The sequence below is a fragment of the Ochotona curzoniae genome, unplaced genomic scaffold, assembly GCF_017591425.1.
Source record: "Ochotona curzoniae isolate NIBS_2020 unplaced genomic scaffold, NIBS_Ocur_1.0 contig_3819, whole genome shotgun sequence".
Lineage (NCBI taxonomy): Eukaryota > Metazoa > Chordata > Mammalia > Lagomorpha > Ochotonidae > Ochotona > Ochotona curzoniae.
The window spans coordinates 7197457-7222387 of NW_024466004.1; the positions used below are offsets into that span (position 1 = coordinate 7197457).

The following is a 24931-nucleotide window of genomic DNA, read 5'->3' on the forward strand; positions in this document are numbered from 1 at the left end:
AGGTTCCCACACCACCCCAGTGGCAGCCCCAGGGCTATCAGTTCCGGAAGCTCCCGTTTGATTGGGGCACCCCGGGCCTAGATCCCGAAAACCGGGCGGGCGTGGCTCGCGCGGCCACCAATTCAAGACGTCAGCGTCCAAGACCTGGGGTTTGTTCCGGCTCCGGAACTCTGGGGAGGGCGGTGTTGGCGGCTCTGCCGGCCTCCCAACGCGCGGGGGCGCTGTGGGCGCGGCGTGGCCTCACGGGAACTGGGCGTTCCTTTACCAAGCGCCTTCTGGGCTTCTGTCCTTACCCACGTGTGTGTGTTATCCCGGCAAGATTTTTCGAACAAAATGCCCAAACTCAAAGCAGCCCGTGGGGCCGGGGCTTCGGAGAAACATGCGCCTCTGGCCGAGCAGATCCTGGCGGGGAACGCGGTGCGCGCCGGCACGCGGGAGAAGCGGCGGGGCCGCGGAACCGTGGACGAGGAGGAAGAGTATGTGGGGCCCCGGCTGAGCCGACGGATCCTACAGCAAGCCCGGCAGCAGCAAGAGGAGCTGGAGACCGAGCACGGCACCGGGGACCGGCTCGACAAGCCTCGCGAGCGCGCCACGCGGCTCGGTGAGAGTCGGCGGGAGAGGCGGGGGTGGGTTCGGAGGGAGGCAGCCGGGCGGGATGTACCCCGGAATCCCAAACCGGGTCCACATTACACTGCTGCGAGAGTATTGGGAGTGGAAAACGAGCCCTTCAGGCCCACTCCCGGCGTTTAGCACTCGCTTCTAGGCGGTCCCCAAAGTCCCCTAGGAAGTGGGCACTCGGGCGATTATCCATCGGTTTTTGTAAACATTTTGGGGTTGCCTGCTGCCGACTTTGCACCGGCTTTAGATGGTTCGAGTACAGAAATAGCTCAGTTTCGCTGGAGTCGACAGCGTTGGTTTAGAGATCAGGTAACCTTTGAAAGCTGAGACCTGAAAAACGAATGTTCCTAACAGGAAGAGCAATGTTGTTGAGGCGCCAAAGGAAGAGTGGGATGAATTGAAATATTTCCAGTATTTTCTGGTAGGGCAAAAATGTTGGTCTGAGTTGTTTAGTCTATTTCACAGCGCTTACCTTAGTCGTACTAAAAACAGTATATGACACAGCTAAAAGTTGGTCTTCTGGCTACAATGTCTCTTATTTTCCTTTATCTGAAAGGCAGAAAACTGCTGCCGCGCATGTACTTCCTAAATGCCTGCAAGACCAAAGCCTGAAACTCAGTGCCAGTCTTCCAAGTGGGTGGCAGGGACACAAGCTGCTGCCTCACAGGGTCTGTGTTAGCAGGAGACCTGAACCCTTGCAAGTGGAACCAGGACTTGAACCCAAGCATTCAGATATTGGATATGGGCATTCTAAGCAGCTCCTTTAAAAAGAAAACAAAGTATTTATTTGAGGGGGAGAGATAGAGGTCCTTCATTTGCTGGTTCACCCCACAAATGGCTCTATGGCTGTTACAGAAATTGGGGACTGGGCCAATGAGTGGGAGAGCTGCTCTACTACCTCCCACTCCTGCCTCTTGGTCTTCCTCAGTGGCCTCCCCCATCTGCCTTTATAATAAGTAAACAAACCACAATTCCCTATTTTAGTGCCATCCAAGTGTCATGATTCAAATACTGTCTGGTGATTATTCCCCCAACTTTATGCTAGCCCAGATCTCTTCCATGAAACTCAATATTTTTTTATCTATTTATTTGAAAGTCAGAGTTAGAGAGAGGTACTCTATGTACTGATTGGCTGCCTAGGTGACCATGTTGTGCAGAACTGGGCCAGGCCAGAGCCAGGAGCTTCATCCAGGTCTCCCAAACATTTAAACTGTCTCCCGCTGCTTTTCCCAGGGAGCTGGATCAAGAGTAGAACAGCCAGAACTCAAGTCAGCACTGCAGACAACAGCTTTACCCATAAGCATGGAGCAGCCAGCCAGGACACAAACCAGTGCAACGTGGGATGATGGCACTTGCAGGCAGAGAGTTAGCCAGTTGAGCCATTGTGTCCACCCCAATCTTAAAAAGAGAGACTTGAAAAAGAAAGAGAGCTCTGTCCGCTGGTTCACTCCCCAGATGCCTGCAGGCCAACTCCAGGAAGCCAGAACTCTGTGACTTCCACTTAGGTGACAGAGACCCAATGACCTGAGCCGCCGCCTGCTGCCCTCCAGGGTACACATTAGCAAGAAAGTGGGGTTTGATCTGCAGTCTGATTTGGAATGCCGGTGTCCCAGGGTATCCACTGTACTACAATGCATTCATTCCCTCTCCCCAAATTAGCCCTTACCATTGTTCTTAATAACCTGTTCAAATGTAGCATTTTCCTTCTGAATGTGCAGCCAGCTGTAGGCTTCAACTATTCAAATGGTGGTCGGTTGAAATGTGACATCCACTGCTGACTTTCAGGGTCCTCCAGCCTGACTTCACCTTTCCCACCCAGGCCTATCAGACACTCAGAACCAAGCCCTTCCTCCAGGATCCCCGGCTCATTTGAACCCACAGCTTCTGCTCCCAAACTGCCTGGCTGCCATGCCAGTGCCTTTAGTCTCAGCCACTCTGTGGTATAAACTCCAACACTGCCACTAGGGGGTGGTAGTGATGACTAAGGTACAGCCCAGACCCCTTCGACTGCTACTATCAGGCTTCACTGCCCAGCATCAGGGTCTTCAGCTGCAGCTGCACACAGCTGCTTCTGGGGGCTCCGAAGGCTGTGCAGTCAGTATCTTTGGAGAGAAGGTCTAGGACAGCTGGCTGCTGCAGAACAGAGCGTGCTGTGGTGATTGTTCTGAATGGGCATCGGTGGCTCTTTGTCTCATTTTACATTCTGTTTCTCTTGGGAGATTGCAAGCTCCTGGGGACAGAAAGACTATGTGTCACCTGTTCTACTGCATGCAATTATGTCCATTACAGATAGAGGTAGCCTGTGTTCCATAATGGTTAAAGTAAAGCCAAGCCTGTATTCCGTAATGGTTAAAGTAAAGCCAAGCCCCCCACCCATGGGTAGGCATGTGGTGCAGCAGATTAAGCCACCACTGAGGATGCTGCATCCCATACTGAAGTGCATGGGATCGGCTCCTACCTCTGCTGCCCTCCAGCTTCCTGTTAACACACCTGGGAAGGCAGTGGAGGATGGCCCAAGAACTGGGGTCCCTGTGTCCCATATGGGAAACACAGGATGGAATACCTGGCTCCTGGCTTTGACCTGGCCAGCCCTGGAATTACAGGCATTTGGACAATAAACCAGCAGATGTAAGTTCTCTCTTTCTCTTGCTTTGTCTTTCAAATAAATAAGAATAAGCATTTGTTTTTTCATTCACCTGCTTGTTCCCTTGCTCATCGATTTATTCCATTCATCTCCCCTCTTCTAGGCCCTGGCCTGCCCCAGGATGGGTCAGAGGATGAGGATGAAGAGTGGCCCACCCTGGAGAAGGCGGCCACGATGACAGGGGTGAACCCCCATGCAGAGGTGGTTGTAGACCCTGAAGACGAGCGAGCCATTGAGATGTTCATGAACAAGAACCCTCCTGCCAGGTAGGACTGGGCACTCAGGTACCAGGATCTGGTAGAAAAGTTTCCCGAGAGAAACAAGTGCCCTGGCTGTCCCCCACTTTTGGAGAAGGTTTCAGTCTTTCTGGTTGTTGGGGGCACCTGGACAGGGCTGGCCCAGATTGAAAATGCCTCTTCCCCTTTCAGCCAGTTTTTGGAACTGCCCAGAATACCCAAGGAAACAGAAGCCCTTTGGGTGCCTGGGGAGGTTCATCCCATTGCATCTGGTCTCGATGCACTGAGCTCTAGTGGTGAAAGCAGAGTCCCTTTCATATGCTGAGCTTCGTTTGCCCCAGGCTCTTCTGCCTGGGCACCTTTGGTATCTTGGCCGGGGTGCTTCTTTGTCTCTGGAAGCTGTCTTGTACATTGATGGCTGTTCACCAGGTAACTCTGACCTCTACCTCGCAGGTACCGGATGCCTGTTGTGGTATCCAAAAAAATGACTCCATGTGTCGTCACGTTAACTCTGGTTAACAGAATCCATCCCTGCTGCTCTGTGGAAAACCATTAATTTATTTTCATCAATGATAAATGGCAGCTCCCAAACATGTAGGCAGGTCTTCAGGCTGCCTGTCCTCCGATTCCTGAGCCATAGGTCTTACCCTGGGAAGGGTGAATAGCATCAGAGCCCTCACCTGGTTCATTCTGATCCTGTGGTATTAACATGTTGTTATCCATGGTTGTTTAGGACATGTGGAGTTAATGTATGGCATTGTCGATTATATTGTAAGAAGAAGAGAAAGCTGAATGACGTTTAAGAGCTCAGAAAGAAGAAGTGCACGCATCTCAAAGGATGTCCCTGGGTGATGTGCTCATCCCCCAAGAGAGCCTTACCCCTCTAACTTCTGAGAGAAATTTTTTGAAGATTTATTGATTTTCAGTAGAAAGGCAGCTTCACAGAAAGAAGGAGAGACAGAGAGAAATATCTTCCGTCTGCTGATTCACTCCCCAAGTGGCTACAGCCGATGGAGCTGAGCCGATCCAAAGCCAGAAGCTTCTTTCAGGTCTCCCATATGGGATCCTGGTACTTGGAAGTAGAATAGCCAATTAAGCCATTGTGTCAGACCCTCATGGAGAATTCTTTTATATAGATTTTTATTTATTTACCATCTGTGGTATTTGAAAGGCAGAACTAGAGAACTGCTAGTTTCAGTCTCCGAATGCCCACAGTAGTCAGAGCTGGGCCAGTGGGGAGCCAGAAGCCCGACACTCCATCTGGGTCCCCTGAATGGATGGCAGGGACCTATGTGCTTGAGACACTACCTGCCGCCTCCCAGGAGCATTAACAGGAAACTAAATCAGAAGTAAAGGAGCCAGGACTCAGCCCAAGGCACTGATACAGAATATGGGCATCACAAGGGGGTTTCACTGCTGTTCCAAATGCCTGCCCTACACAGAAAGTTCTGGTGAGCTTAGCAGAAAGTGTTTCCAGCCTGTGTTCTATAGAAGGGACAGATTATTAGAAATGAGACTCATGGCAGTCGTGAGGAATGAAGCCTGGATCCAGTGCAGGTTAAACTACCACCTATGATGCTGGCATCCTCTGTGGGTGCAGGTTCAAATCCTGGCTGCTCTGCTTTCAATCCAGCTCTCTGCTAATGCACCTGGGAGAGCAATGGAGGATGGCCCAGGTGCTTGGGTCACTACCACCCATGTGGAAGACTTGGCTGGGGTTCCAGGTTCCTGATTTTGGTCTGGCCCAGACCTGACTGTTGCTGCCATTTGGGGAGCAAACCAGCAGACAGAAGAACAGTCTCTCTCCCTCCTTACCTCCCTTCCTCTTTAACTACCTTTCCAGTAAATAAATCTTCAAAAAAAGAAAGAAAGAAAGAAATAGGCCTAGGCACAAGCCTTTGGCCTACTGGTTAAGACCTCTAGCCCACATCCTCGACTGTAGCTTCCTGTGGTCAGTGTGGAATCTGGCAGTCAGCACATGATGGCTTAAGAAGTTGGGTCCCTCATCGACTGCCTCATCAGAGGATGGAAAGCAGAACAGGTTGGACACTTCTGGCCAGGTTAGCAGCATAACATGTCCCTGGGTCTGTGGATACACTAAAGTGGACTTGGTCAGCCAATAGACCTTGGAAAGATTTTTTTGAACCTTGAAGCAATGAAACCAACAACTTCTCAGAACTATCAAAACCTTTCAAGTACTCTTTTCTACATCAGGGTCTCTGAGATGTCAGAGGATCATCACCCATTCCCAGATGCTAATGAAGTTTGACAGCAAGGAGCAGCCCTTGTTCCCTGCTGCCATGTGGACACAGGAGAAAAATAAATCTTAAAACTTTGTCCCACTCACCTTCCTCCAAACCTTACCCTCCTCATCCTGATCAGAGGCCCACATGGGCATGCATCCCTCTCAGCTATTAAAAAAATGAAAATTAAAAAAAAAAAAGTTGAGTCTAGGCTAACTTGTGAAAGACCTAGGTTGAGTTTCCAGCACCTAGGTTTGCTCTGTCCCAGTCCAGGCCAGGATAGTCATTTGAAGATTAAATCAGCAGAGAGCATAGTCTTTTCCAAGCGTCAGGATCCCATATGGGATTAAAAAATAAACATCAATGGGATTTTAAAGATTGATTTTTATTTGAAAGGCAAAGCTATAGAGAGAGCGATCTTGCATCTGCTGGTTCACCCCAAATGGCTGAATGGCCAGAGCTGAGGCTGAGGTGAAGCCAGGAGCCAAGAACTTCCTCCGAGTCTCCTTTGTGGGTACAGAAGCCAAAGGATTTGAGCCATCTGCTTTCCTAGGCCATAAGCAGGTTGCCGAATTGGAAGTGGAACAGCCAGGACACGGACTGGTACATAGATGTCAGTGCTGCAGGCTGAGACTTAGCTTGCTACTCCACAGTGCTGGCCCTGGATCAGTGGAATTGTAAAAAGTTAACTTCTTCAAAGAAGTAAGCCTATGGCCCAGCATGGTGGCCTAGTGGCTAAAGTCCTTGCCTTAAACACACCAGGATCTCATATGGGTGCCGGTTCTAATCCTGGCAGCCCCACTTTCCATCTAACTCCCTGCTTGTGGCCTGGGAAAGCAGTCAAGGATGGCCCAAAGCCTTGGGATCCTGCACCCATGTGGAATACCTGGAAGAAATTCCTGGCTCCTGTCTTTGGATTGGCTCAGCTCTGGCCCTTGCAGCTACGTGGGGAATGAATCAACAGACGGAAGCTCTTCCTCTCTTGTCTCCTCCTTTCTATATACCTGACTTTGCAATAAAATTTTAAAAATAAAACTTTAAAAAAAAATAAGTACTAGGCCTAAACCCGCAGGAAGACAGCAGTGACTTAGCGTTACAGGATACTATAAAGCACCTGCATTTTAGAACGTGAACAACCCAGGGTGGACAGATGTGAGGGCTCAGGTGAGATGTGGACCCCCTGGGCCTGTGTTCTCATAAGGAAAAGAAACACAGGTGTTGTACAGTGTGACTTAACTTCAAGTATCCCAAGCCCAGGGCCTGGCGTGGAGGAGGTCCTCCAAAAACAGGAGCAGCAACAGCAGCCTCTGAAGGCACCTGCATCTCCCCGCAGCCCCAGGGAACGAAGTACTGAATCAGAGTGTCACGGGGTGCGAGCGAGATCATACCAGACATGTCTAAGGTTTATTGAGGAGTCTTTATTAACCAAGCTTGGTGGATAATACAGCATACTAGAAATAGTAAATCACAAGTCCGTATGGCAATCCAACCAATCATAATCCAACCAAACATAATCCAAAAGAGGAACAAATGGTCATTACCCTTAAGTCTATCCGTTAAGTTGAAGACCCATGTCCTAGCTTCCCCAATAGTATAAGTTATCCTAAGAGACATGCAACTAATAACCTGGACATACTTATAAAGCTGCAGACATTCACCTTTCCCTGGCTTCTCTGCCCACATTCCGTCACTGCTGGCCCTCACCTTTCCTGGAACTCCTGATAGTGTACAAACCAGAAACAACATTACTTTATCCATTGTCCTATCTAAGTAGTATACAGGGACCATGATTGCTCCGACCAGCAGAGCCAGTAATGTGGACAGGGAGGGTCTGGGGATGAAGCACCAACAGGAGACAGTGATGGTAGAAGTCTGTGAAGTTTCACTTTATTGCTCCTTCACCTCTCCTTATATACTCTTCCCCCCACATCCTAATTTAGCCAGGATATTGGGTACAGATGAATCCAATTAGTCTAGGTGTTTTTAGCCACAAGCCCAATTCCTCTTCCTGTCCAATTCAACCAGTGCTTATCAACTCTTTAGCCCATTGTCAATGGGTGCTGGCTATCCCTGGCTGCACCCCGTAACAAGAGAAAGCAGAGTGTATCTGATGGAGACGATGCGGCAGCTGTTAATGTGGAGAAGTTCCATGTGGGAAAGTTTGTGCCTCCCTCCCCAAAGACCCCAGCCATGTGGAGCCTGGTAGGCGACACCACTGTCCACTGATGATGATGAACTCGGGTCGCACCATAAGCAGCATGCACCCATCAAGCCAACTTAATCCCACTCTGACCTAATCAGGCTGATGCCTGGAGAAGTAAAGCCACACACCCAAGGTCACACAGGGAGTGGACGTGCCAGGATTCAAACCTGTCTGACTGGCTTTCAACCCACCCCGTGCCCCATCTGGAGCTGCCAGCCTTGTCCTTATTGGGATGACTCTTGAGTTCCTTTGCTTTTTGCCACGAGTTCTGTGGCAAATGGGCAGGTGCAGAGAATGCATGTCCAACGGGATCAGTTTGTTGGTGCTCACGGGGACTGTGGCAGTATCTGGAGCTCCCCTCCTTTCTCTGTCTCCCCCTTCCTTCCTCTTCAGGCGCACCCTGGCTGACATCATCATGGAGAAGCTGACTGAGAAGCAGACAGAGGTCGAGACAGTCATGTCAGAGGTGTCAGGCTTCCCAATGCCCCAGCTGGACCCCCGGGTGCTGGAGGTCTACAGAGGCGTCCGGGAGGTAACACTGGGTACCTTCGTGGGTGCAGTGGGCTCTTCCCTCAGGCTTTGCAACAGACATCCACACCTGGCGGGAGAGTAGGGGTCCTGCTCCCACCTGTTAGTGGGATGGGCTGGGGTCAGCTGCCTTAGGTCAACACTATGGTTGGTTGAAGAGCCCCTCCTTGCGGGCTTGCTGTGAAGAGTGAGTGTGTCAGGGCTGGAGAGCACCTGCCCAAGCACTGGATGTGTTGATGTTGATGTCACTGTACCCCTCCTCCCAGGTGCTGTCCAAGTACCGCAGCGGGAAACTGCCCAAGGCGTTTAAGATTATCCCTGCCCTCTCCAATTGGGAACAGATCCTGTATGTCACGGAGCCAGAGGCCTGGACTGCGGCTGCCATGTACCAAGCCACCAGGTGGAGTAGCTCTGCGGTAGGGTGGTCTCAGATCTGTAGATGTGGTTGGGCCAGGGACATGCAGGCTCTAATCCAGGCTATACTCATTAACAATCTCACATTGGGGTTTGTGGCCAAAGTGTTGGCTTAATTGCCTAATGCTCCACCTCCAAGCACTGGGATCCCATATGAATACCAGTTTGTGATCTGGCTGCTCAATTTCCCATCCACCTCCCTGCTTATGGTCTATGAAAGCAGCAAGGGATAGCCCAAGGCCCTCTGCAGCCCCAGGAAAGACCCAGAAGAGCCTCCTGGCTCTGGACTGGCCGAGCTCTGGCTGTTGCAGCCACTTGGGGAGTTAACTAGAGTTACAGTGGTTCATTCCCTAAATGGCCGCAGTGGTCAGAACCAGGTGCCTGCAACATCTGGGTCTTCCATTTGGATGCAGGAGTCCAAGAGGTCTGAGCATTTGGGCTATTCCCTACTACTTTTCCAGGTGCATTAGCAGGGAGCTGGATTAGAAGTGGAGCAGCAAGGACATGAACCAGCATCCTTATGGTGATGCAGGTACCGCAAGAAGAAGCTTAACCTACTAGACTGGTACTGGCCCTTTTTTGTTTATTTTTAAAGATTTATTACTTTATTTGAAAGGTAGAGTTGGAGATCTTTAGTCTGCTGGCTTGCTCTCAAAGCAGCTGTAGTAGCCAGGGTTGGGCTAGGCAAGGCCAAGGTCGGGAGCCTTCCTCTATTTGGGTCCCAGCATAGGTGACAGAGCCCAAACACTTGAGTCATCCTCCGCTTTCCCAGACACAATAGCAGGGAGTGGAAACACAAGTGCAGTCCAGATTGGCCCTGACATGAGATGCCCAGTGTTGCTGGCAGCAGCTTAACCCCGCTGTACCATAATGGCAGCCTCCGCACGGTATCATTTAAAAGGGCCAAATCCATACTGTCATGTGACTTGTGGACTTCCCCTGCCCCTAATAGGATTTTTGCTTCTAACCTGAAAGAACGCATGGCCCAGCGCTTCTACAACCTCGTTCTGCTACCCCGGGTTCGAGATGACATTGCTGAATACAAGCGACTCAACTTCCACCTCTACATGGCACTCAAGAAGGCCCTGTTCAAGCCTGGAGCCTGGTTCAAAGGTGGGAACCTGGAGGCAAGGGAGAAGGGTGTGACTAGAGCTTCTGCTGGTGAAGGCAGACCTTGACCTCACCTGAGAAATGAAATGTCTCTCAGGCCAAGGTCAATGCTGGTCCTTGGGGCAGGTGGAGGTGTTTTCTTCTCACCCTGGACTGAGTGACTGTGTTGTACCTCTCTCCAGGCATCCTGATCCCACTGTGTGAGTCAGGCACTTGTACCCTCCGGGAAGCCATCATCGTGGGCAGCATCATCACTAAGTGCTCCATCCCTGTGCTGCACTCCAGGTAGCTTAGTGGGGGTTGGCAGGGGAGGGAGTGCAACAGCTGCTGGCTCGTGGTTTGTTGGAACACTGGGAATGTCCTTGCTGCACGAGAACAGGATCCCCAGTGCCTGGCATGTAGCACATGCTCAGTAAACAGTTGAGTGAATGGGCCACATGGGAACGGTGTAAGGGGGAGAAGGGAGTGTGTGAAAGGTTGGACCATCTAGGTGGGTACTGGAAGAGTAGAAGTGGAGAAGGCTGGACAAGTGAGGAGGCCTGAGGTGGCCCCTTGGGGAATAGTATTACTGCAGGCCAGCAGAGGGGAGAACTAAGAACCCCTCCAACATTTCCCCAGAGACTAACCACACCCCGCCGGCTCTTCCCGCAGTGCGGCCATGCTGAAGATTGCTGAGATGGAGTACAGTGGGGCAAACAGCATCTTCCTGCGACTGCTGTTGGATAAGAAGTACGCACTGCCCTACCGCGTGCTGGATGCACTTGTCTTCCACTTCCTGGGCTTCCGGACAGAGAAACGTGAGCTGCCCGTGCTCTGGCACCAGTGCCTGCTCACACTGGTCCAGCGCTACAAGGCTGACTTAGCCACAGATCAGAAAGATGCCCTACTGGAACTGCTCCGTCTACAACCCCATCCACAGCTGTCCCTCGAGATCAGACGAGAGCTTCAGAGCGCAGTCCCTCGTGATGTGGAAGATGTCCCCATCGCCATGGATTAAAGAAAGCAGTCCTTATGTCCCTGGGCATGGGGGAGCACCAGGACTCCTGCAGGTGACTAAAGGTCACGCTGAAGACCAGGGCAGTGACAGGTCACAGGGGCACACAGTGCCAGGCCAGGGCAGAGAGGCCTGAGGGTCTTGTCTGGCTCCCTTCTCCATTCTGCTCCCTTCAGAGCTGCTGAGATGAACGGAGCAGCATTCCTACTCTCTGCTCTCCTGGCAGCTCAGGGACTTGGTTCACTGGGATGTGGGTGAAAAAAAAGGAAGGTATTTATTGAATGTGTGTCCTGCTGCAGTTGATGGGTCTTTGTGCTTCTTTGTAGCTGGAGGGGTCACTCCACTTCCCTCAGGAAGTGGGTTTTGTCTCAGGACTGGGTTTTGGCCGTTTACACAACAGCCCACCTCAACCCCAAAGCCTGCTTCTCCGGGCTGCATTCCTCCTGTCATCCCCCAGGGGGCCATTCTCTGCTTTCTCCTCCCAAGACACAGGCTCTTTGAGTAGGACACCCACAGTTGGTAGTGATGGCTGGGCTGTGGATGAGAGAGGACAACAGTGCAGAGGAAAGACAGATCCATAGATAACGTAGGGTCGGCCCCAAACAGGTCCCCTTCCTAGACTTCTGACCAATGAAAGCTTTAGACTAGAATTGGGCATTGTGATACCAGCATCCCATACTGGAGTAGTCCCATTCGAGTCCCAGCTATTCTACTTCCAGTCCAGCTCCCAGTTAATGCACTGGAAAGGCAGCGGAAAGTGGCCTGAGTGCCTGAGCCTCTGCCACGAGCATGGGAGACCTAGACAGAATTCCAGGCTCCTAGTTCCAGCCTGGCCCAGACCTGGCTGTTACACCCACCCTTCCAGTGGGTGGAAGGAAGATCTGCCTCTACCTCTCTGATGCTCCACCTTTCACATCATAACAACAACAATGAACATTTGACTAGTGGTTAGCAAATTTGGGCCAAATTGCATGTTCTTGTATAGCTTATGGCCTAGTAAGAATATATGTGGTTTTGAATCACTGGTGTGTTGGGGGGATTTATGGAGCATTTTGACAGGTAAGAATTAGGTGAGGTTCAGCTATGTCTGTTTTATTGGAACCCAGCACAGTATTCAGTATTCTGTATTCTTGTGACTGGCCTTCTACCCCCAAAACAGTTACTTTCATCCTAAACCTTGGTTACTGGGTTTTAAAAAGGGTTGTTTTTTTTTTTTTTTTTTCAACTCAATTAATATAGTGAAAAGCAATCTGATTGTAATGCAGACTTTCTCAATTTTCTGCTGATTTCCTTTTTATTTGTTTTCCTCCTGATCTAAGGGCAGACAGACAGGGATCTTCTGTTCACTGGTGTTCCCCATAAATAACCGCAACAGCCAGGGGAAGGCCTGACCAAAAACTGGGAACCGGGGGGCTCCATCCAGGTCTCCCGTGTGGGCAACAGGACCCAAGAACTACTGCCTTCGAGGGTGCGTTAGCAAGCAGGAAGCTGAATTGAACACAGTGACTATTATCAAACCAGACACTGACACGGAGTGCTGGTATTATAAGAACTGCACACCTGCCCCAGTAATGTAGCTGTTATGTGCTTTGGTACAAGTCCATTGAGAATTACAAAGTAAATGCAGGAAATTGCATGCAGTGGAGCCAAGCAGAAGTACAGAACACATCTCCAGTGTCCTTGCCAGCCCAGTCCATCTCCTGTGTTGGGTGCCACACCCACCTTCACCTGAGATGAAGACCTTGCCACTGCATACCACAGGAGCAGCAGTTCCCAGCCAATGAACCTGGGAATATCGTGCAGGACAGTCTGATGTTTGGCCTACCACTCAATGTGGGAGGAAACCTCAGACTTCAGCCTCACCCAACCCCAGCAATCATGGCTGGAGTAAACTAGCAGAAGACTTATCGATCTCTCTCTCTCATTTAACTCTGCCTCCCTTCCCCCTTAACTGATCCAGTCCCGAGAGTCTATGGCTGAGCCAAACTAATGCCAGGAGTTTCTTCCAGGTCTCCCACACAGGTGTAGGGGCCCCAGCACTTGGGCTATCTTACCCTGCTCTCCCAGGCACATTAGCAGGGAGCTGCATGGAAAGCAGAGCAGGACTGCAGGAGATGGGGACCCTGCAGGAGGTCACACCATGCCTGCTTTTCACATGAAGCTTTTGGGGGTTGTGGGAAAGCAGGCTGCTATCTTACTGACAGCTACGGTCACAGCTGGACTGCAGGTCTCCTGATGTAGGGTTACACTGCAGCGTTGGCACTTGGCAGTGTTTGAGCAGCTCGGCTCCCTGCTGGGTCACTGCTCCACGGAGGGCAGGAGCCCAAGTACTTGGGCCATGATTTGCTGGCTTCCTGGGGGCCATTAGCAGAGAGCTGGATCAGACCAGCAGCTAGGACTTGAATCAGCACTCCAGCGTGCTGGAGTGGCAGCACAACATGCACCCCAAGGTGTTGGGTGATGCCTCAAACCCCTTCTTCCTCTAGAAGCCTTGTGAGATTTTGTTTTGCATACCTTAGCAATTTTGAGGGACAAAGCAGAAACAACTGTGCTTGGGGCACACACTGGAGTGCGAAAGCCTAAATGTTTGCTGTGCATCCTTGGATAGGAAAGGCTTACTGATGGAAGCTGCTTTGCACAGATGTGCCTCTTTCTTCACTTTACGCAGTCCAGAAATAACCCTTAACCCACAACAGTCCAAGAGGCCAATGCCAGCTTTATTCCAGAATCTTTTATTAAGGTAGCATGATGGTCCTGGGCCACCAGTCTAATAAACCTTGTGGCCTTAGGAAAGACCTGTGTCAACAGGGCTTGCCTCCCTCTCCAGATGGGGCTCAGCCACCTCCAGGGCATCTCTGCTTCCTCCTCCCGGCCAGAGGATGGAGCAGGAGGGCCCAAGGGAGAGGAGGACATGGCCCCAAACCCAGGCTGTAGCAGCTCCTGGGCCACAAAGCTCTCTAGCCAGTATCAGAGGGGAGGCAAACAGCAACCACTAGAGTCACCCACTTGGGGCGGGGGGCGTGGGCCCCATGGCACCCTCTTACAGTTGTACTCAAAACAATTAATAAATTAAAACAACCTGTTCCTTCAGCACCGAACCCCTCAACCCCACAAGAGAAGCTGAGCGGAAGCAAAGCAGGAGGTGCTCCCTCTAGGAGCAGCAGAGAGCATGGGTTACAGAGGCCTCCATATGCTGGGAGGGACTGGCGACTGTTGCCCCTTAGTCTGTCAGAATGCCCAAAGGACCCCAAATCCAAATGCAGTAACCCTAGAAGGGGTAACACCTTTGTAAGGCACAGAGGCATTTTTCTCTCGTTTTTTGTTTTTTTTTTTTGTTTTTAGCTTTTTTTTTTTTTGGCAGTTGAGAACACAAGCTCCCCCTGGGAAGATGGGCCTCGGAGTAGAGGGCTGGTGCAGAGCTTTACTTGTTTGGATGTCTGAGCAGCCTAGCCCTGGCTGAAGTCAGGAACGGAGCTGAGCTGCTCAGACCTGGAGGGGAGGAGGGGCCGACCAGCTGCCCAGATGCACATGGCCGGTCAGGCCCCTTAGTGCACACTGCGGGGAGAGGCGGGGCCTGACCCCTTGGGCTTGATAATGTGGGGAGTGGAATGGGAGCCCCCTCGGGCTTCCGATATGGCATGGATCGTTCCTGGAGGCAGGGAGGGGGGTGGCAGTGGCAGTGGCCCCTACCCTGCTTGGTGGCCACTTGAGGGGGCCTGTCCAGGGCTACAGATGGATGGCAGTGACATCTGTGGGAGTGCTGGTCTGGCTGGGCCCCTGGCTGCTGGAGCCCCGTGGGGCTTTGGGCGGTGGGTTTGGAGTGGTCTGCGAAGCTTCTCTGAGGCTCTCCCTGAGCGCAGCTTCAATCTGCTCCTGGCAGGCCCTCAGGCAGTCCTGGAGAGAGGAAGAGGAGGGATGGTGAGGAGGGCCCACCCTGCCCCAGCATCTGGAGGCAGGTGCAAGGAAAGGACACCTCAGCAGGGAAGTTGGGAGGGCAGGCCACAGCCCAGCCCCAGGAATCGGTCTTCATTTCTCAGAAACCAGCAAGAGGATGTGGCAAGAGGGTGTGAGAGCAGCCCTGCATCTGATATCAGACCCCCACCCCTGCTCCAGCTCACTTGGCAAGAAAAGGGCACCCAGAACAGTGCACTTCACCCCACCTAAGAATGTCTTCTCCACATCCAGCAAGCCCCCAAGCCACAGAGAATAAGACCAGGAAGCTGAGTCCGGGTTGGGGGTAGATGCCTCCCTCTGCTGGAGGCTTAGGGAATAGCATAGTCCCATGCCTACAGAGCCCGCAGCCCAACTGCCCAGCACTCACCACTTCAGTGCCTGTGATCCCCGCCAGCAGTTCGGTGAGCTCATCCCCGGATGTGGAGCAGGCACCCAGGCCTTGCACTGCGGCCCCAATGCTGCCAGTTGCGATCATGGATGGCGGGTACATGGCAAACGTGTAATCTTGCAAAGCAGGAGAGAAAACCAGTGAAGACAAGGCAACCTCAACAGGGAGGGGCACAGGGCAACCAGGGCTGACTTCCTGTTAGTGCCAGGCAGAGCAGACTAGAGCAGGGGGCTCACTGCAGACCCCAGAGTTGCTTGGGGAAGACACTGGCCATGGAAGGAGGCAGGAGAGGGCTTCTAGGAAGGACCGGGATAGTCCTGGCCAAGGACAAGGACATTGAGGAGACACTCCCTGCTACAGACACTGGGGCAGGAGACCCAGGTTCTGCTCCCAACTTCCTCACTCTGAGGCCCTGGAAGTCCCTTCTTCACCTGGGGTGTAGGGGGTGGGAGAGAGGTGTCTGAGATCCCATGCAGTTCTGCTTTTCTATACTGAGACTAGAGGACTCGCTCGGGGGAGGACAGTCATGTTCATACGTGGTTTTTGACAGGGGTGCTCACTGGGGTCTCTAGTTAGCCCTCACCTTTTCAGACCTCGTGGTTTTTCCCTGATATGGCCAGTCGGTGTGTGGGGGCTCTTACCTGTAGCACAGAGGGCCAGAAAGGTCTGCGCATGCTTCTTGACCAAGGCCAGACGGTCGCTGGGCAGAGAAAGCCGATGCAGAATCAGGGCCAGGAAGTCGTGTGCCACCACGGCAGCCAGGTCCCACTTGAGCTTTCCAAGCACCAGTGCCTCCCAGTCCTGGAAGGTAGGAAAAGAGGGTGGGTTAGCTGGGGAGCAGAGCAGCCCATGAAATTACCCCCAAAAGTCCCAGACTTCAGTTTGCTGCATTGTGCTTGGGCCCCTTTTTGATCCCATGATGTCCACTGAGCAAGCCTTCTCATGACTTCACTCAAGACCCTGAGCCATTTCCCAACCAGGATGCAGAGACTAAACAGCAGCCAGCACCAGCATTACCCTGAACTTGCATTCCCTGGGGGAAAAGCACCAGGGTTTTCCTAAGGGCAGATCACCTCCCCCACCTTCCATACCTCTGCATCCTAGCCTGGTCAGCAGGAGCAAGCTCCAGGCCACTCCTGTGACACACCCCCCTGAGCCTCTTCTGAGGTTCCTCAAAGGGGACAGGGGACATTGCCCAACCCAACCACATCCCCTTGGTGGGACCTCAGGGGTGCGTTCTAGGCCAGAGCACCCCACCTCCACTCCCTTGAACTGGAACCCATGCTGTGCAGCTCTTGAGGCAGGTCAGGTCAGACAGGATGAACTCAAATGACCTCTGAGAGCTCAGACCCTCTCCCCACCTGCCCAAGCCAATGCGTGCTACTGAGGGCTGCTGTTAGCCTCCACCCCAAGCCGCTCGGCAGGGGTTCCCAGAGCCAGCCCTGTTTCTTTGAGTCGCACCCATGAGGATTTCTTCATTGTTTTATCGCAGGAAGGAACTGGTGGGTTTGATTCCTTACCAGGAGGCAGAAATGGCAGCCCCACCCAGCCTCATCCAGGCCCTGGTCACAGCCGTGGCCCCGCTGGCCAACACTTAGGTGCCAGCCTCAAGTTAGTGCCACAGCAAACAGCCTGGGCCACAGCCAGAAGAAGCGGGAGGCAAAGAAACCACAATTTTATTCCCGAGTGCTCATCCTAAGAGAGCTCAGCTCCTAGCCCAGGAGCAAACCGGAAGCCCCAAGGAAACATCCGGCAGGCAATGGGGAGAGGAGCCCTCCCTGTGGCGAGACATGAGGTCCTATGTGAGTGAAGGTGGCCACCCTCCCCTGTCTCCAGGCAACCCCCGAGAATCCCAGGCCTACTTGGCAGAGAACATGTGCCCCTGGGAGCGATTAGCTGCAGCCGCTGGACTGGCGGCATGGAGGTGGTGGGGGACGGGACGGCAAAGTCCCTGGCTTGAGGAAGGTTTAGCACACATTGACCAATTGGGGTGGGTGGGTGGGTAGAGACCCTCCCTCCTTTGCCCCAGCCCCAACCCTCTCTGCTACAGAAAAATCTGGGACTGACTGGAGTTCTCCGAGGCCCCTTCCAGGAACACATGCTCCACCCCCAGCTCAGGCACACTGAGCACTTTTGGCTTATTCTTAAAAAAAAGGAAAAAAAAAAAAAAACCACGGACATCTCGTACACAGGCAAGTTCCCAAAGAAGCCAGGCAGTCTCCTTCTATCTATCCAGCCACAAACCCCTGGAAAAAACATCTTGCACCCCTGGCTCTGGTAACCAGCTCCACCTTTCAGCGTGGCCAGAAACAAGCAGATTCATCACAAAGAGCCGTGGGGCCTCCCGGACTCCCAAGCCTGGCCTCCTGCTCCCAGCCCTGAGAGCTACTTGGCAGGAAGAGGAATCCAGTTCCCCAGCTCGCAGCAGCAGCAGCAGCAGCAACAGCAGTCAGGGGGCCCCAGTACCCTTGCTGCCCCGCTAGCCAATCACAGCAGCCTGCCGGCTTGCCCTCCTCCCCGAGAGATGGGGCCTAGAGACGCGTCTCAGGGTCAGTAGAAGACTTGGCTGGCCACGGAGCAAGGTGCCAGCTCCCCCAGCAGCTCCCCCAGCCCCCTTAGGAGATGAGCTGCAGGCCCTAAAATAACCTCTTCCAGATTCAAGAGGCCCCCCCCAACCATCCTCCCCTTGCTCAGGCTCCTGATGACCAGCAACAGGGGGATGGGGGAGTGCGGGGGGGGGGGGGGCTGGAGAGCCACTTCCCAAACCACACCGAGTGACAGCAGCTCCCCACAGGGTTATGAAAGACCTTGGTCAGAGGGGGCGGGCCAGGGGGGAGGGGGCATCATTATCACATGGGAAGCAGCTGCAGCTCAGCTCCCTGCCTTGTCCCTGGGCTAGGGCCTTTGGCTAAGGGGGAAAAGCAGAGGGAGAGAGAGGGAGAGTGTTTCCACCAGGCCCAACAGCAGCTGCTCCAGTTCCTCAGAATGAGCACAAGGAAGGGAGGGGTAGGCAGGGAGCTGTGTCTGGGGAGGGAAGGGCAGGGGGGCAGCTGCGGAAACCCAAGGGGCAGGAAAGAAGGTGGGAAGAACACCTCTTCGGAGCAATCAGGGCCTGGCTTTAATCTGCTCCAGGAGGCTTTTCTATCACAAAGTCCACACGAGGGGAAGGGGAAAAAAAAAAAAACACCTCACTGCAGGCAGCCCCCTCCCCCACACGAGGCACATTCCACACCCCCCACTCCAGTGGGGGTGTGCAGGCATGCCCTGCCGTTGCCAATAAATAACTCATGGTGGCTGTGTAAAGCCAGAGGCAAAGTACTCCCTCAGTGTAGACATGCGGTTCGACTTGTTGCTATCTGGGGGAAAGACCAGGAAGGAGTGGCACCCCCTGGAGGCCAGGCCCGAACCTGGGCAGAAATGCCACTGACCACCGCCCCAGTGCCTCACATGCCCTCATCGTATGTTGTTGTTGTTCCTACAACCTCCCCGCGGGCGGCGTGTGTGTGTTCCTTTTTGCAAAAGGTCCCTTCTTTTCCCCAGGTTGGAGGGAGTAGCTGGAGGTCCTCTGGAGTCTTTCTTTCCCACTCCCGCCCCCACTCCCAGAAAGTGGAAAAGGCAGTCGGCTTTTTGGAACGGGCAGATGGAGAGTTTTACACACGCACCCGCAGCTGGCGGGGGGAGACGGCGTGGTCGGTGTAGATGCACAGTTTTTCGATGGTCAGGGGTGTGGTCTCGCGCAGCTTGGAGGCCAACAGCATGCAGACCGCACCCAGGAGCTGCAACTGCGCCTTTCGGGTGGGGACGCAGGACAGGTAGCGATCCAGGTAGTTCATGGCCAGGGGAAAGACTTCCTCCTCGCAGCGCTGCTCCTCGCACACCTGGCGGAGCACGAATTGTCACCGACGAGTGAGAGGGAGGAGGCAGAGTGCAGGAGTATGGGAAACACAGCGGCAGGAAGAGGCTGGGTGGGGTGGGGGCGCCTAAGAGAAGTGGAATGGGGCGCAGGGCCAGGAGAGAGGGTGAGCAGCCTAGAGTGACAAGGACCAGTAACGGAGGAGGATGCGTCCTCCCCACGGTGACGCCCCCAACCTCCATATCCTCTGCGTCGTCCCCTCCTTTCTCATCTGGAAGTTGTGTGTGTGTGGGGGGGGGGGGGGTGGCAAAGCCCAGGCGCCCTCCCTTGCGAGGAATCCCAAACAGTGATTCCCCCTCCCCCACAGCGGGGGGGGGGGTGCATGCAGGAAGGGTCGCCCGCAGCGGCCCGAGAGGAGAAGCCTGGCCCCAATTACCGCCACCCACCGCGCACGCCCAAGGGGAAGGAAGGAGATTCCAGCCGCCGCCTTCTCTCCCGCACTTTTCATTTCCCCGTCGGCCAGAACAGGGCGCACCACCCCACCCCCCAGCCAGCACCCCGCGACACACGCAGGAACCGAGAAGACCGGGCGGGGTGTGGGGCGAGCAGGGGCCGCGGAAGGGGCCGGGCGCGTGGCTCTGGTGCCACCGCGCCGGCCCATAGAGAGGCTCGGTCAGGGGTGCCCACAAGCGGCCGTCCAAGTCGGAAAGAGCGTTTATCAGGGTTGGGGGGAAGGGTGGGGGGACGGGGACACCCCGGAGAGAGCCAGAAAGGCCAGGCCCCGAAAAGGGGGGGAGGGGGACCGGTGTCGTGGCCGCCGGGGCATCTTGCAGAGCGGTGTTGGGGAACATGCCGTCCCGATCTGGGTTGGGGATGTAGCTCCAGAGTCGGGGGTCGAGGTGGGGGGTGACGGGGTAGAAGGGTGGGCATCCGGGCGGTACCTCCAGCATCCAGTACGCCAGCATCTTCCTCATGTGCGGCTTGATCTCCCTCTGCACGCACTGGAAGTAGGAGGCTCGGGGCACGTAACGCTCTTCCAGGCGGAGCAAACTCTGCAGGACACGCTGGTCCCCCAGCAGCCGCGGGTCGGGCCCGGCCCGGGGCGCATGCCAGCTACCCTCGCAGCAGAGCAACTCCATCTTCGGGCAGAAGCGACGCGGCGGGGAGTGCGAAGTCGCGCAGTCGGGACGCGGGGCCGGCGGGCCGGAGAGCGTGGCGCGGCGCGCGGGTCTGGCGCTGGCGCTGGCGAGGCGCTGGCACTGAGCGCTGCAGCCCCGGCCCGCCCGCCGCCCGCGCGCGCCGCTTCCCTGACAGGCGCCCCGCCCCTCGCGACGATGTAGCAACCGTGGAATGCTCGGACGTCGCTACGTTCCAGAAGGCGGAGCCACCGGCCCCCCAGACGGAAAGGGCTGGCAAGGCTCTCTTTCCCCTCCCTCGGAGCGGCCCCATTGGCTTGCCCCGCACAGGCCGGCCGGCTTCCGGGCACCAGCCCTCCCGACCCCCGGGTGGAGTGCACTTTTCTGGGAGTTGGGCCTCTTTCTCCAGCCATGGGGCCTTCCCAGTTTGCTTCTCGGAGCCTGCTCACACGATAAAGAACTTTCTTTCCTTTTTGCAAACGGAGATTCATTCAATCATTCGTCAGACACCCCCTCCCCCCACTTCAACAGCTGCTTGCTCCACGCTCTACGGAATGAAAGAGTGGTTTTTAATGCATGCTGTTGGAATCACTGTATGTGAGATAACTTAATGCCTTTTTTAAGGATCTGTTTCTTTGAATGGCTGAGTTTACAGGGAGAGAGGGATTTTCCCATCTGCCTCTTCATTCCCCAAATGGCCGCAAACACTGAGGCTGGACCAGGCCGAGGCCTGGAACTCCCGCGTTGGTTCCCCCACGTGAGTGGCAGCGCCCCAGGGCCTCGGTCATCTTCTACAGTTTTCCCAGGCGCATCAGCAGGGAGCACATTCAGAACCAGTGCAGCCAGGACTTGGAAGCACCAGCCGCCAGGAACTTACCAAATCTTAACTAAAATTCCATCAGTTAGGCATTATGCTTATTTCTAGATGAGCAAACTGAGGGACAGCCCTGTGACAGTCAGCCAGAACTGGAAAGCAGGCCATTCGTGCTGTCCACCACTGCTCCTTACACTGCGGTGGCAGGCACGCACCGCCAGCAGCATCCCCGGGAGCAGGTGAGACTTTCTCAGGCTCAGCATTCACCTGCCACAGAAGAAGCGGTGTGTCGTCCGCATTCCTGTGCACTTCAGAGTTAGAAAAGCTGCTTTGGTCCAAACCAGCTTATTACGGAAATGCAACAGGGTGGACAGGCCAGGAACTCAAGGCCCCGCCTTGCCATGAAATCCACTGTGTGGCCTCAGTTTCTGCAAAGAGAAGAGCGAGAGGGAGGGAAGGAGAAGCCACCTCTTTTCTAAAAGAGCTGACCTAGCAGACTGTGAAGTCTACCACTTGCCGTTGCTGTTGCAGAACTGTTCTATTTTTTTAAAAAGATTTATTTATTTATTTGTATTGGAAAGGCAGATGTACAGAGAGGAAAACCCTCCGTCTAATGATTCACTCCCCAAGTGACGGCCAAGCAACCAGCACTGCACCGATCCGAAGCCAGGAGTCAGGAACTTCCCAGGCCACAAGCAGGGGGGAGCTGGATGGGAAGTGGAGCCTCCGGGATTAGAACTGGCCCAAATGGAATCCTGGCACATTCAAAGCAAGAACCTTAACCACTACGCTGTCATGCTGGACCCAGAACTGTTCTAAATGGGAGAAGGTTTTAGCATCCTCCTAGCTTAGGAGCCACCAAGGAGATGAGTAACCACCAGAGAGATGACAGTGTGGGGAGCGGACCTGTGTTCTCTGCTAGTCATTTCCTCTATGAACTGTTCTTTTTTCATCAAATACATTTTTTAAGGATTTACTAATTTTTATTGGAAAATCAGATACACAAAGGGAGAGAGGAACATTTTCTGTCCACTGGTTCACCCCCCAAGTGGCTGCAGAGGTCAGAGCCCAGTCAATCCCAAGCCAGGAGCCAAGAGCCTCCTCTGGGTCTCCTATGTGGGTGCAGGGTCCCAAAACTTTGGCCATCCTCGACTGCTTTCCCAGGCCACAAACATGGAGCTAGATGAGAAACAGAGTGGCCAGGACACAAACCGGCACCCATATGGGTTCCCCGTGCATGCAAGGCAAGGATTTCAGCCACTAGGCTGCCATGCCAGTTCCCATCAAATACATTTTCTTGTATTTTTTATAACACAGAAATATTCTTTTGCATTATGGAAACTTAGGGAACATAGATAGGCCCAAAAAAAGGGGAAATCATAATCATTTGCACTTTCATCATTCAGATATAACCTTTTAAAATATCAGTTTATTTTTCTAATCTTTGCTCAGTGAATAAACACATATTTTTTAATGGACTCACCACAAACTTTTTGACAAGTTTTCACTCACGACATATATTAAGAACAATTTTCTACATCATTAAAGATTCTGCAACTTAAAAAAGATTTCTTTATCTGAAACTCAGAGTTAGAGAGAGACAGAGAACGAGAGTTCATTTTCTGGTTCACTCCCCAAATGGCTGCAGACAACCAAAGCCAGAAGCCAAGAGCTTCTTCCAGATTTCCCACATGGTGGCAGGCCCAGGTAACAGGGAGCTGGATCAGAAGTGGACAAGCCTGGACTCAAACCAGCGATCATATGGGATGCTAGCACTGCAAGCGACAGCTTAACATGCTGTGCCCCTAAGTATTTAAGACATTACAATGGTCATTTAGGACAGTACTAAGTGAATATATCATAGTAGGTTGTACCAAACCAGTGTCCTAGTTCTGCTCAATTAGAAACAATGCTGTGAAACATTCTTGTGGTATTAGCTTTGTGCATACTCATGACTATTTCTAGAAGTGAATTAATTTCTAGAAGTGAAATTTCTCAACTTGAAGTTAGGAAACATGTTAAGGCTTTTGATACAATTCTTATTACAAAATCCCCCTGCTGAAAGACTTAAACCAATCTACTCCACCAACGCTAGATTTCTGTTTTTTAAAAAACGATTGCACCAACTGCAGGGATTAAAAGTGGCTTATTAGTAATAAAACATCTATTTTGGCACATTATTAGACATTTGCATTTCTTATGTAAATAACTTACTCATGCCTTTTGCTCATTCTTGCATGTTTTTGTTATTGATTTAAAAGTGTTCATTACATTTTAAGGATGTTACCTTTTTCATGTTGTTTTCTCTGCCATGTATTTTGCAAAAAAAATTTCAGTTCACTGTTTGACTTTCACTTGGGGCTCATGGTGAACTTTTTAAGTTTTACAAATAAAAGTTGTTCTAGTTATTTTAAATAGAAGAGTTTTTTTTTTTTTTCTTTTTCTCCTTTTTTCAAAGTTTTCTCTGAATGTCCTTGTTAGACATTCAACACATTTTGGATTTATAGATGACAAAGTATTTCTGTTTGTTTGAAAGACACAGAGAACTCTGATCTGCCAGTTACTCCCCAGATACTCCCCAGGGTTGGACCAGGCCAGAGCCAGGAGGGTGGAACCCAACCCAGATAGCCCATGTGGCAGAGGTCCAACCAACCTGAGCCATCATCTGTTGCCACCCAAGGGACTGGAACGGGCAGCTGGAGCCAGACCTCAAACACAGGCACAGGAAAGGAGTGACAACTGCAGGGTCAAGTGCCCGCCCCCATAAGGTTTATATATTTTGTAGCCTTATTCACCAGTATTTTCTTTCATGATTTTTGTTTTTCAGTAATGCCTTTCCTATCTTAAAATCATAAAAGTGCTAGAAAAAATATAAGGAATATCTAAAGATGAGTTTTTAATCTTTCAGAGAGCTTGTTGAAATTGCACACTGCAGGCCGAGCATGGTGGCCTAGTGGCTAAAGTCCTCGCCAGGATTCCATGTGGGTGCCAGTTTGTGTTCCGGCTGCTCCACTTCCCTTCCAGCTCCCTGCTTGTGACCTGGGAAAGCAGTCAAGAACGACCCAAAGCCTTGGGACCTTGTGCCCATGTCAGAGACCCTGAGGAAGCTCCAGGCTCTTGGCTTCAGATGGGCTCAGCTCTGGCCATTGCAGCCACTTGGGGAGTGAGCCAGAGGATAAAGGATCTTTTACTCTGTCACTCTTCTCCACAAATCTGCCTTTTCAATTAAAAAATAAATCTTCAATAATAATGATAATAAATTGCAGATTGCAGGGGCACCATGGTGTAGTGGGCAAAGCCTCTGCCTACAGTGCCAGCATCTCATACAGGTGCCAGTTTGAATCTCGGCTCTATCCCGCTTCCAATTCAACTCCTTTAGTAATGCATGCTGGAAAGCAATGGAAGCTGGCCTGAGCCCTTAGGCCCCAGTATCTATGGGGGAGACCTGGAAGAAGCTCCTGGCTTTGTATAGGCTCCGCTCTTGCCATTGTGGCCACTTAAGGACTGAACCAGCAGATGGAATACCTTTGTCTCTCCTTCTCTCTGTAAATCTGCCTTTAAATTTAATTTTAAAGAAAAAAATCTTAAAAAAAAATAATTTTTTTGAGTGTAAAAAGAAACTGTGGCAAATTAGAAAATGGCTGGTGGTGGGATGTCACGAGGTTAGAGAAAGGATGGTCATGCTTTCTTCCCCTTCCTCCCTTCACCTGTGGTTCACCCGTGGGAAGTCTGCATCGGACAGTGACCAAGGCACACAAGGTGACAGATGAGGGCCACAAGGTAAGGCTCAGGGGCT

The 24931-nt window shown here is 52.6% G+C and overlaps 2 protein-coding genes across 5 annotated transcripts in view; one reads left to right on the forward strand and one right to left on the reverse strand.

Annotated features, from left to right (window-relative positions):
* Positions 1-35: 35 nt before the first annotated feature.
* On the forward strand, positions 36-12070 carry BYSL (bystin like). The gene is made up of 7 exons (XM_040983360.1): positions 36-601; positions 3366-3528; positions 8338-8476; positions 8739-8872; positions 9839-9999; positions 10179-10281; positions 10648-12070. Exons 1-7 carry the CDS (start codon positions 334-336, stop codon positions 10991-10993), a joined length of 1314 nt encoding a protein of 437 aa, XP_040839294.1. The 5' UTR covers positions 36-333; the 3' UTR covers positions 10994-12070.
* A 1636-nt stretch (positions 12071-13706) lies between these two features.
* The window catches only part of CCND3 (cyclin D3), a 95462-nt gene continuing 84237 nt past the window's right edge, over positions 13707-24931 (reverse strand). The window contains exons 2-6 of one of the 4 annotated variants that reach the window (XM_040983361.1): positions 20127-20421; positions 18995-19210; positions 15974-16133; positions 15312-15448; positions 13707-14884 (exon numbers count right to left, since the gene is read on the reverse strand). In XM_040983361.1, the coding sequence (XP_040839295.1) occupies positions 14717-14884; positions 15312-15448; positions 15974-16133; positions 18995-19210; positions 20127-20324 (879 nt within the window). In that variant the 5' untranslated portion in view covers positions 20325-20421 and the 3' untranslated portion in view covers positions 13707-14716. Of the gene's footprint in view, positions 14885-15311; positions 15449-15973; positions 16134-18994; positions 19211-20126; positions 21724-24931 lie in introns of those variants that run through there. The other 3 variants (XM_040983363.1, XM_040983362.1, XM_040983364.1) reach the window with 3 other exon arrangements.

Coding starts and splice junctions, on each gene's coding strand:
- BYSL (XM_040983360.1), top strand. CDS start 334: ATGCCCAAACTCAAAGCAGCCCGTGGGGCCGGGGCTTCGGAGAAACAT. Junction 8,477..8,738: donor TCTACAGAGGCGTCCGGGAG/GTAACACTGGGT, acceptor CCCTCCTCCCAG/GTGCTGTCCAAGTACCGCAG. Junction 10,000..10,178: donor GCCTGGAGCCTGGTTCAAAG/GTGGGAACCTGG, acceptor ACCTCTCTCCAG/GCATCCTGATCCCACTGTGT.